Source organism: Platalea leucorodia (assembly GCF_965183815.1).
Source record: "Platalea leucorodia genome assembly, chromosome: 2".
NCBI classification, from domain to species: Eukaryota; Metazoa; Chordata; class Aves; order Pelecaniformes; family Threskiornithidae; genus Platalea; species Platalea leucorodia.
In genome coordinates, this window is record NC_138824.1 from 94028503 (window position 1) to 94039781 (window position 11279).

Sequence of the window (11279 nt, forward strand, 5' to 3'; positions counted from 1 at the left end):
GCAGAGGCAGGGGAAGGAGGAGGCTTGAGCTTTAATTTCTTCTATTGGCACTTTATGGCTTTAGCAGCACCCGAGCTGCGTAACACCGGAGTGCAGCAGGCGTCTGCGTACTGCGCGATGGAGGCGATACCAACCAAGGCGGGAAATAAGCGGGGCTATCTGCAATCCGTTTACTTCACTGTATGGTAAATCTCTCACCTGTGAATCCCAGGCCCAGCCATAGATCATGGTTCAATACACCAGATCCTGGTGTATTTATCATGACAAAACGCTCCTGATTTATCCGAATGCTGTCCCACTTGATACTGCTGTGTCTGCACCGCATTTTTGTTGTTTGAAAGTAGTCAGCCTACACCGAGGATCTTGCCAGCCAAGGTGGCGGGGGACGGCGCCCTCCTTCTTTGCAGTGTCCCTGTCTTGTTGAATTTCCGATTTCTACAGCGTAACTTCAGAAGGAGCCGCTGCCCTGTTCAGCTGCTCCTCCTGCCTGCCGCAGGTGCCGGGCTCCGTTCAGCCCTCGCAGAGGCCAGCGACTGACGCTAACTTCAGTCCCACTTTCATTTTCCATTTGGTGCTTGCACAGATCCTCCCAGGCTGAAGTAAGCTTGTTAGTAACTCAATGGTATATTTTTACATTTTGTTTTTTGTTTTTTTATTCTTTCCTTGTCACATTGTTAGTTCTCTTAATTTCCACTACGATGTAATCTGCTGGAGTTCACTCTCTATTCTACAGCTTGTCTTAAGTTCAGCCTTCGGTTTGGAAAACATATTTCAGTTCATTGAAATTTTTCATTTTAGATTAGATTGGTTTCTTTAAAGCCTCTGATTTTTTAGTCATTCACTTTGTTTAACTCCCTCTTCCCTCCCATTTCTTTTCATAAATTTGTAGCACCTGCGGAGGTAGTGCTGGGGGGAGCTTTTTCCCCTGGAGAATGTTTGCCTGTGCTGTGCTCACTTGCTAATATCACTGGGGCTTTTTTGATTTCAGTTACGTGTTACTGGACTTCGAGTCTCTGGAGTAATTTCCCCTCTGAAAGAGTGAAAAGTTCTGATGCTGCTCTCCTATATTTTGTCCTGTCAGATCCTTTGGCAGCCTGGCTGTCGGTACCCACTGTTCCAGTAAGAAGCTGCTCCCTTCGCACCGCCCCGTCAAGCGCCGAGGGGCTCGGCGCAGCGCCGTCGAGGCTGAGGACTCCCGCGGGTGTCAGTGGCCGTCGGGCCACCTTCAGCAAGACTCGTACTGCGCTTCCACCAGGCCAGGGGGTCCCTGCAGCCTGATGCTTGCAATCATAAATTCCACTCAGCGTGTACGCACACATGGGCCCCTCGCTATTTTTTCAAGCACCGTCTTGCATAAAGTTCCACCGCTGGCTTCATCTGCTTCTCCAGTTCGGTTTGTGCGAGTAGGCCTGTCCTACCGCTCTGAAGTCTGCTGCCCCAGCAACCACTTCATTACTGATTCACGTGCCCAAAGCTTTCATGTGTTAACAAATGGACGTATCTAACGCTTCCTTGGTCGACTGGCATTAACTCCGTTTAGCACAGTTAAGAGGTAATGTTTGGAACATACTCTAGGGTTTTTCACAACCCTGGCTTTCGTTTCCAGGTGGTCTTTCCGAAGGAGCAGGTAGAATGTGGTGTGCGCGTTCAGGCCCAGTGGATGCAAACATTAACGATAAGCCTCCAATTCGTAGCAAAATTTATAACAAGGGACTGCACTTTATTAATAATAGTTACTTGCAACAAGAGCAGTTATTCCTCAGTTTGGAGAATGGACTCAAATCTTCACAATCCTCATACTACCCTGTGACTTTAACGTTGACGTTGCATCCTGTATATTTACATGCGATGTGTTTGCAGCTACCTTCAGCAATGCGGTACTTATTTATTTGTGCAGTTATGCCATACCTGTAGATGTAGCGTGCCGATATTCCAGCTGTTGGCTGCGAGTGGCCTGTCAGAGCCTGGGATCAGCAACAAAGGCGGCAAGCGCTGTCAGTAAGCATCTCCCCCTTCGCTAGAAAATGCACGGAGTCAACAGATCCAAGTATGGTTGGAAAGCGTGGTTTCTGCAAGTCCTTTTTGGTGCATTTAATGCAAATTGTTCTGGAAGTCCTTTGCACTAATGCCCAGCCTGAAAGAATGGCTCTCATGCAAGGAAACATCTACTGTATTTGACATATTGTGAAGTCTTTCTTAACTACTCCCTCGTCAAGGCAGCCATTTGAATGTGAAATACTTCAACCGGGGTTTTTTTCTCATGCTGTGTGGGAGAAGGAGTGTTAGATTTAGATCCGCATCAGAATACGGGCACATGAGCAAGAGCTTCTGACCTCATGACAAAAACAAGACACGAACCTTCAAACACTTTGATGGTATTCGTCGTATAGAAAAGAAACAAAACTTGCCAAATGGCTTTTTAGATTTTTCCCCAAATGTGATCTGGTGCCTTTCTTTAAGGTGTGTGGTTGGTTTTTTGAATCACCTTTTGCTCCCTAGACACGTGTGGCCAGCTACTGTATTATTTTTGCAGGTAGATAGAGAAAATAAATAACTTTTCCTCTTGCTTTGCATTCCACTGGATTCCTATCCCTATAAGGCCACACTCATATGTGGAGGTCTGGCACAGGCATTTCGGGATCAGTGGCATTCTTTTGCTTGCTGTATGTCAACTACCCTGTACCTTATGGGAAAGAATCTTGATGATAGATTTTTTTTTTTTTTCCTTTTTCCTCTAAGGGCCAGTTCAGGAAGGCTGTGAATTAAGCCATTTTGCAATAAAACCCACAACTTTTCTCTCATTCCCCACCCCTCCAACACGTTGCCTTTTCACAGGACAGCTCCTCTTAGGAGCATACAGCTTCCTAGTGTGGAGCATTAGTGCTTATTGCCTGTGTTGTTACAGTACCCAGGAACAGCCAGTCATGAAAAGCTGGGCCCCACTCTGCTGAACGGCCTGCAAAGGAGAATTTTGAAGATGTTTGCCCTTTTTCTTTGATTTGGTTCAAGCTTGATGGTTCAAAAAGGAGGCCCAAACCTGACAGTACAAGTAGCTGAAACACTTCCTCTCTAAGTGGACAAACTCTCACAGGCTTTTCTTCCAAAGAAACAGCAGATAAAAATGGAAAACCATTACGTTAAGAGTCTATGAACTTAGAAAACTGAGCACCCTTTAACCATTTCAGCTAGATTCCTAAGGTAAACCAGGTAACCAAGGGATTACTTGATCAGCCTGTAATGCTTTGTCAGGTTTAGCAACCACGTAACTAGGCCGGTGTTAACCTCACGCCTGGGCACAAGAGCACCTACACCGAGTGTTATCCCAGCCTGCAGCACCAGCCTGCGGGCTGAAAAAATTCCTGCTCTCAAAGGCAGGGAAAACCCCCTCATCTCCACTCACAACTTACTTCCCCTGTTGAAGCTGAGCATTATCCCTATTTTAGCCACACTTCAGCAACAGGCAGACAACTTGAACATCACACAAGCTACGTTTTAAAAATTTATTCTGTAAACTCCACGCTGGGTCTTTAGTTCTCCTTTTCCTGGACAGTCTTTGTTCCACGCAGCCTACCCGTACGACGGGCAGCAATGAGACCAACTTTGCGCCCAGCAGGAGCATCTCTCCTGATGGTTGAAGGCTTGCCAATGTGCTGATGGTTACCACCACCAAAGGGATGTTCTACAGGCTGTGGAAAAGGAAAGCGAGTCGTCAGTATAATTAACAACAAAAACGAGTAATGATGTTTAACAGCAATAAACTGATCTAAGGGAACAAAAATATTTAACTGCTTCATTTTTCATACAGTGCAGGAACTACCGAGTGCTGCTAACTACCCTAACGAAACGTGCAATTACGTAGTCTGTGAAGCTTTCTTTCCAGATACATGCCAGACTCCTCCCCACATCAAACAAATCCTTTCTAAACCATAAAAAAGGGAAAGTGAAAACTCTAATTGAAAATGGACTCACGTTCATGGCCACACCACGGACACGTGGCCAGCAGTTTCTCTTCGCCTTGTATTTGTGATAGGCACGGCCAGCCTTCAGGATGGGCTTGTCAATACGACCTCCACCAGCAACGATTCCTGAAAAAAAAAATTACAGGAACGGTAACATGCAAATGTAACAGACAAGAGTGCAAAAGAAACAGTTTAAGAACAAGACAAATTCCTAATAATATTCAAAGTCTAAGAATAAGCTTGCAAAGACCAATCTCAAACAATCCCAACTGTGCACTCAAACTAGTATTTTCCAGCCAGCACACGCAATGAGATTAAGCTCAAGCTACTAGCCCCACATTAAGTGATCTGCAAGGAGACGCATACTTTAATTACCATTTTTCAATCCACACATGTAGGGCTGATCTTAGCATTTTTTCTAAAGCATTACCAGTTTTATTGCTAGGATCTCTTGGGGGAAAAAAAGTTTTGTTAGTGTTACAACTAGAAAAAGTATGAATTGAAAGAGCTCCGTGGACTTTACAGCCCTTTGAAATTTAATAGCTAGTTATTCCTTATTTAGTCAATTTTACTAGAGTAACAGAACAGAGACTATTAATTTTGATGTGTTCTATTTGGATGCGGGGACATTTGGTAACTTCTGTCTCATCAAGACAAGTAAAACTGCTTCAATCCCAACAGTGTGCGCTCTCGCTCTCTCCCTCCCTCCCTGCACCTTTAACGCTTGCCTGGGACTACACTGAGTGCCAAAACCCAAGTACAGCTGTCAGTCAAGTGTATAACAAACCTGGTAAGACATCTCCTTCTTGACAATGGTATTTTAATTCTTTGTCAGACCTTCCAGAATACTTCACCCAACTGACGACACCTACAGCGGCTAAGCACCTTCAGCACCACCCTACAGGCTCCGTCACTTTATCAAAAGCAGGGAATCATCAACACCGTTGTCTGCAGAAGTTCTTCCCCTAGGACTGCAGATTTTATAGGCTGCGCGATTCCATTACAGCTTGAGGACAACCAGCGTCTACTTCTCTGTCCTCTCACTAGGTCAAACTATCTCCAAGTTTAAGTTCCCATTACCAAAAGTAATGCAGGCATAATGCACAAGTTAGGCACCTGTGTACAGACTGTATCTGTGCATAATCCTGGGTCCAGCCTGTAATTTATGCTATTTTCTAGACAGCATTGGGAACTGGGGCCCTGTTTGAAAGCTTGCTTAGCAGTACAGACACTCAGTAACAAGACCAGCTCATAGTTGTCACTCCTTACCAACAACAGCTCTGTTTGCAGAAGAAATCACTTTCTTGGAGCCAGAGGGCAGCTTCACTCTGGTTTTCTTTGTTTCAGGGTTATGGGAGATAACGGTGGCGTAGTTTCCAGAAGCACGGGCCAGCTTTCCACGGTCACCAGGTTTCTCCTCGAGGCAGCACACGATGGTGCCTTCCGGCATGGTGCCAACAGGCAGAACATTGCCAATGTTCAGCTGAGCTGGAAAGAGCAATCAGAGCATCAACAGCTTCGTTCAGGCTCCCGTACTTCAATTACAATTCTATTTAACGCGGGCCTCTGTGCATAGAAGGGCACCGCACAAACGCTGCGGTAGCGACAGCCAGGGGCACTTTTTACTGTTTGGCTCAAAACAAGTTTCACGTTCAGTGTAACAAAAAGGCAGGCAAAACAGGACTCTGGGTAGAGCAATCCAAACACTTGACAAGAACCGTGGTTAGGCTTGTTAATCCAAACAGGTTGTGTGAGGAGGCCACAATCTCCAAGAAGGAAATCTAGATTTGCTTGAAGCTAGTGGAAGTTGGGATGGCTCACAACTGCACTTAAATATCCTGAACTTCACGTATTCAGGTGACATCTGCTTTAGCCTTCTGAAACCGCCCAGGCAACACCTTTTCCATCTTAACTCACCTTTCTTACCGCAGTAAACAAACTGACCGGTATGAATACCCTCAGCAGCAATGAAAAGCTCGGTCCTTTTCTTAAACCTGTACGGGTCACGGAAGGCGATCTTGGCAAGGGGAGCGCCTCGGCCAGGATCATGAATGATGTCCTGTTGGAACGTAGATGTGCTTTAGGACAGGATACAGCACTTGTCACGGGTTCTGCACAAATCAAAGAACTAGAAAAACTAGAGATGATTACTACTGAGGTCATTCCCACGAGGATCCCCTTTTCTCAGAGGGATCTTGATTTCTCCTGACGTGAATGAGTTGAAGATTCACATTTGTAAGAATATAACCTCAAGTATCTGTATCACAAAATAATGACTCTGGTTAAGTGTGCTGCTCCAAACTAATTGTGTCTGAACTGTTTTACTTCTGACATCCTGCAGGTATCAGATCTCTCTATACTAAGAGGTTCACTTTCACTAGTTGCCCAATCACCTTTGGGCAGAGACAAAGCTGGACGCAAGCAGCAACGTCTCTTAGAATGGAAGTGCTTCTAACCTTCTGATATTAAGTACACTGGAGTTATCCAAGTCCCTAAATGAGGAAGCACGGACTTACTGTTTCTTTTTCTCTTGGAAAAATATGTCAATTCTGCTCCTGAAATACACTGAGATTCCAACACACCACCACATATTCAGACTACAGCTAAGGAATTAAAGCTCTTTAAGATGCGTCTATTTTCTAGGAAAGCTCAGATGTTGCTGGTGTCCAGTATTAATGTTTTTTTCCTGCTGTTTTCAACCCTGTTGTGCAAAACCCGCCCTGTGTATTACATAAGTTTAAGTCAAACCTACCTACCTACTTTTTATCATCAAACTCAAGTACGGTGAGTGTGAAGAAAGTTCTTTCTGCAGCCTGAAGAGGACCTTGCTCTAAAAGGCTGAAAAGACAGCTGGATGTTCAGGGCATCTAGCTACGTTCCCAGTGGCTCCGTTTGCAGCCTAAGTCACTGACACCCAAAAAATACCTCAGCGCACCTGAAACACTGCATCATAGCCCAAATAAAAGTACCGCCTTGCCCCCACTGCTCAGGACTAAGATGGTGGGTACTAGTTAGCGTGTATGAAGATTGATTTTTTTTTTTTTTTTTTTAAAAAAAGATGCAATCAACTATGGGGACAACTCTCCCCACCCGTGTTTCGTGAGGTACTGGGAGTTCTGAGGTGACACAAAGGCGCATTGGTATCCCCACGTTAGCAGAGCTCTGACAGAAAACGGCCCTGCTGCCCACGTGCTGCCAGCTGCTTTATGTAAACGCCGTCACAAACCCAAAGCAGCCGAGCGTTTCAAGGAGCGTGACTTATTTAACAGAACACGAGAGGCCTGAGCCGGGACCAGCCGGGCGGCTCTCGGCCCGGCTGACAGCCCCTCAGGTCGCCCACGCAGGCGGGGCGCGGCGGGACGGGCGCCCCGGGGCTGCCGAGGGCCCTGCCCGCCGCCCGCAGCCCCCGCCGCCCCTACCTTGACGATGCCCTTGATGTAGCCGTGCCTCTCGGCGAAGTCGACGGCGCGGAGCTTGGCCGGGCCCTTCCTGTGCTTCACGTGGGCGCGGAAGACGGAGCCCGCGCCCTTCCTCTGGCCCCGGATGACGCGGCCCATGGCGCCCTGCGGGCAGAGCGCGGCGCGCCGCCAACCGCCGTCAGCGCCGCCGCCGGCGAGGGCACCCCTCCTCCTCCTCCTCCTCCCCCCCCACCGCACCCCCCGGCCGTTAACGCCGGGCCGCCGCCCCCGCGCCCCCGCCCCCAGCGGCCCGGCGCCCCCCGCGCGGCGGCAGAGCCGGGGCAGAGCCGGGGCGGGCGGCAGCGGCGGCCCCGCCGCGGGCGAGGGGCGGATGGCGGCGGATGGGGGGGACGCGGCGGCCGTGCTCCTACCTCTGCTCCGGCCTCGCTGGGAAAGAAGGAAGCGCCGACGTCACCGCGGCGCCAAGACCCTTCCGGGGCGGAGGTGGGCGGCCGGCAGTCGCGCCGCCGTGACGTCACGCCGCGCCGCTGCCAGGCAACCGCGGTCTCGCCGTTCCTGCGGGGGGGCGGGGCAGAGCGCGGGAGCAGCCCCGCCCCGCCAGTGACGTCAGGGCGGGGCAGCTGACGCGGGCAGAGGAGGAGGCGGCGGCGTCCCCCGCGCCAGCGCGGGGCCGGGGCTTCCTCGCTTCCCCCCTGGGCCCACGCGGGTGGGGCCTGGGGCGGCCCGGCCCAGGGCGGCCGCGGCAACGGGGCGCCGGGCGGTTTGCCCGACCCGCCCGGGGGGCGCCGCCTGGGCCGCGGCAGAGGGGCCCCGTGGCGGCCGGGGTCGGCAGCCCCCCGCGGGGCCCGGTCCAGGCGGGAGCCCGGGGCAGCTGGGCGGGCCGGCGGCCGGCCAGGGCAGCTCTCGGTAGCTCCTGACGCCGTTTGACGCAGCTGTGACGGGCTGGGGAGGAACTGCCCCCGCGCTCCGGTCTCAAGAGTTCACCGCCCCGCTTCTGTGGGGTATTCTTGAGGCAATTGCTGTTTAAAAATCGGGAGGGCCGACAGCCTGTTGCCTGGAGGCCTCGGGCAAACAGCCAAGTTCCCAGAGCCAGGAGCCATTCCCGAAATAATCCCTTATGCCAAAACCTTTCTTAATTAGCTGGACCAAAGATGCTGTTTGCAGGAAGAGGCTCCTTGACTGATTTTTTTTCCCCCACTGTTTCTGTATTGTGAAGTTTAACAGCTGTGGATTTCAGGCTAGGAAGTGACTGAAGATAAAAACCCTGCAGCTGCTTTAAGCTGCCTTTGCCAGATTTTTATCAATATTAATTAGGGCATAATTGAGAGATACTGCAAAGCAGAGGTAATCGTCTTAGTGTTCCTAATCAACTTGTTCTACGCCCTGGAAGGGGAAATGAAAAGTGCCTTAACTTCTTTAACAGTCGGCTAGGTTTCCAGCATCAGAGGCCCTTCTTCCCGAAGAGGTCACTGCTGGTGGCCCAATTCACCAGAGGTGGACTATCTGACTTCAGATTGACTCGCTGGAAATTAGGACAAGTTCATCAGCGTAGGCCCATATGTGCAATTGTCCTCCTTGCCTTGAACTGCGAAGAGCCTCAGCAGCCACCATTTCTTGATAGATAAGCTTTCCCGCATCAGTCTTCCCAGAACAGATGGAAGTTACACCCCTCGTCACAGGCAAAAAATCCTACCACTGAGGGCTCGGAGTCACGGTCCCTGTCAGATTCGGCCACCACAGGCAGAGAGATCAGCACAGCCCGTTGGCCGCTTGGCCGGTCTGCAGGAGGTTACCGTCCCTCTGTCAAACAGCTGGTGCGTCAGCTTCTCAGCCTGTGCCCCGTCTGACATGTTACAGCGCGATGTATTAGGACAAACTGCCGCTTGCTTCGGTTTATGTTGATACGCTGAGTGTGAATATCTAGAGACTTTGATTTATGGTTCTTGTTGGCTTCAGTTGTGGGGGCAGGAGCGTTTTAAATTTTTGCCACTAAATCTGACAAGAATCCGCCTTAAGGAACTATCTGAATTTCCAGATAACGCCCATATACGCAGCAAATGACATTGGTCACTCCTCTTTCATGTTCTTAGTAAGGACTTAGTAATCAATTATATAAGAAAAGTAGTTGTGTAATGATTTAGTACACTCATTCATGTTATTATCCTGTATCAACTATACTTTGTATTCATTTTATTATTATTTAATTCATGGTGCAGTCTTGCATACTGCTATCACCATCTGTGAAGCTGCAACCTCTCAGTTATATTGTGGCCTTGGCCAGCTGCCTCGCTGCTACGGTATTGCTGCAACACGGAGGGTAAGGCTGAAACCGGAATAATCCCTTGCTCCTCCCTACCAGCCTTTTGGATTTTCTGAATATTGTTAAAAATGTCCCTGCCGTAACAGCGTGAAGAGTTCTGAGTTCACCATCGCAACAGATGCTGTTTCAGCCTTTCCTCCCAGTAATGCTGAGTGGTTAATACCTATTTGAATCACCTCAGGCCGTGTTTACGCGTACCTCTGGATCAGAGCATGCTGCGTGCACAGGGTTCCAGTGCCGGTGTCGTCCAAGCTGGCTCTGAAGTGTTTTTCCACCAGAGAAAACCAGGAGGAGGCTGGGAATAGTATGCATCTAGGTCTCATCTCTATATACGCCCATAATTTCCTTAGGGTACACACATGGACGCAAAACCCTGAAGGCCTCCCAAGTTTTCTAGCCTTGACGGAGTTTGGGAATCAGAGACGACATGCAGATAGATGACAGAACTGCATCAATGGTGATGTAAGTTCATAACTGATTTCCCCTGCCATAAGAGACAACGTTAGCTAAACACTTTCATCATCACGGAATAACAGCATTGTGTTACCTGACCCAGCCAAGCACGGACTGAACTCACAATAAGGTTAAATATTTTGTTTAGCTGTGCCTTCAAAATTTCATGAATCTGAAGAAATGTAAGGAAGTAGTTTACACCTGATTGCAATTAAAAAATACTGTCCAGGGTTTGTCAGAACGGTGTTGCTATGGGTCATGCCCTTCGAATCTTGGTGCTGAAGAAATACAAGTGTTGGGCACTACCAGTGATCACTGTTCAGTTAAGCTTTTCGGAGGTGGAGGCGGTGCCGTGGTTTGAAACGAGGCTGTTTGCCTCCTCACTAAGCCCCCATTCCTTGGGCTGGCGTCGTCTCCCCAGAACCCACCCGCGGGGGATTTCGCTGTGTGGGGAGGAGGCGGCAGTGGCAGAGCTACAGCAGGACAAGCCCACGCTGGACAACCCAGCGTGAGACACGGCGCTACTGAGAGCACAACAAAAGCATCGCCCACCAACGCAGGGATTGCCTGGCATTGCCTAACAACAGCACTGCTGCGCAGCGGCTGTTCTCTGGTGCAGCTTCGAGTCCTGAGACTTTGGCCTTCAGGACATCATCTCTGGTGACTGCAGCTGCTTTGGCTTAAGACGTTACTGCCTTTACCGGCCTCTCTGCCAGGACTTACAGCCGCGTGGGAAGAGAAGTGGAGGCAGGGCCAGTGTGCTGGATTTCGCCGGCCAAGGAAATCTTTTTCCACCAGAACTCAGGCTGTGCTGGAGCCGGGGGAACTGGCTCATCTGCCCGAGGGTTCTCCGAGGCCTGGCAGCAAGCACAGGGATGCCCAGATAACCCGGGCACAGCCTGCACACCCGCACAGATCAACTCTGCTCTACGAGGGCCAGAGGTCTAAGGCTCTTGGGAAACCGTGGCCTCATCGTGCATGCGTTATGCCTCCTAGACACGCGCACAGAAATATGGATGGAAGTCTGACGGTGCTAGGCAAAATAGGGTGAGTTTCCAAAGCACAGCTGCTGCACGTCACAGCCCGATATTTTGGCAGCAACTTCGTTCTTTGGCTGCTTAAACTATA

The 11279-nt window shown here is 49.8% G+C and overlaps 1 protein-coding gene across 1 annotated transcript; it reads right to left on the minus strand.

Moving 5' to 3' along the window:
• Window positions 1–3486: 3486 nt before the first annotated feature.
• RPL8 (ribosomal protein L8) lies at window positions 3487–7896 on the minus strand. Its single transcript, XM_082304351.1, has 6 exons — window positions 7789–7896; window positions 7379–7522; window positions 5877–6018; window positions 5229–5447; window positions 3970–4085; window positions 3487–3686 (listed from the first exon to the last, which is right to left on the minus strand). The coding sequence occupies exons 2-6, from the start codon at window positions 7514–7516 to the stop codon at window positions 3528–3530; spliced, it is 774 nt and encodes a 257-aa protein (XP_082160477.1). The 5' UTR covers window positions 7517–7522; window positions 7789–7896; the 3' UTR covers window positions 3487–3527.
• Between the last annotated feature and the right edge of the window lie 3383 nt (window positions 7897–11279).

Excerpts from the sequence above, each read along its gene's own strand:
- RPL8 (XM_082304351.1), bottom strand. The coding sequence starts at position 7,516 with ATGGGCCGCGTCATCCGGGGCCAGAGGAAGGGCGCGGGCTCCGTCTTC. Across the intron at positions 6,019-7,378 it reads ACATCAAGGGCATCGTCAAG|GACATCATTCATGATCCTGG; the intron begins GTAGGGGCGGCG and ends ACGTTCCAACAG. Across the intron at positions 4,086-5,228 it reads TGCAAACAGAGCTGTTGTTG|GAATCGTTGCTGGTGGAGGT; the intron begins GTAAGGAGTGAC and ends TTTTTTTTTCAG.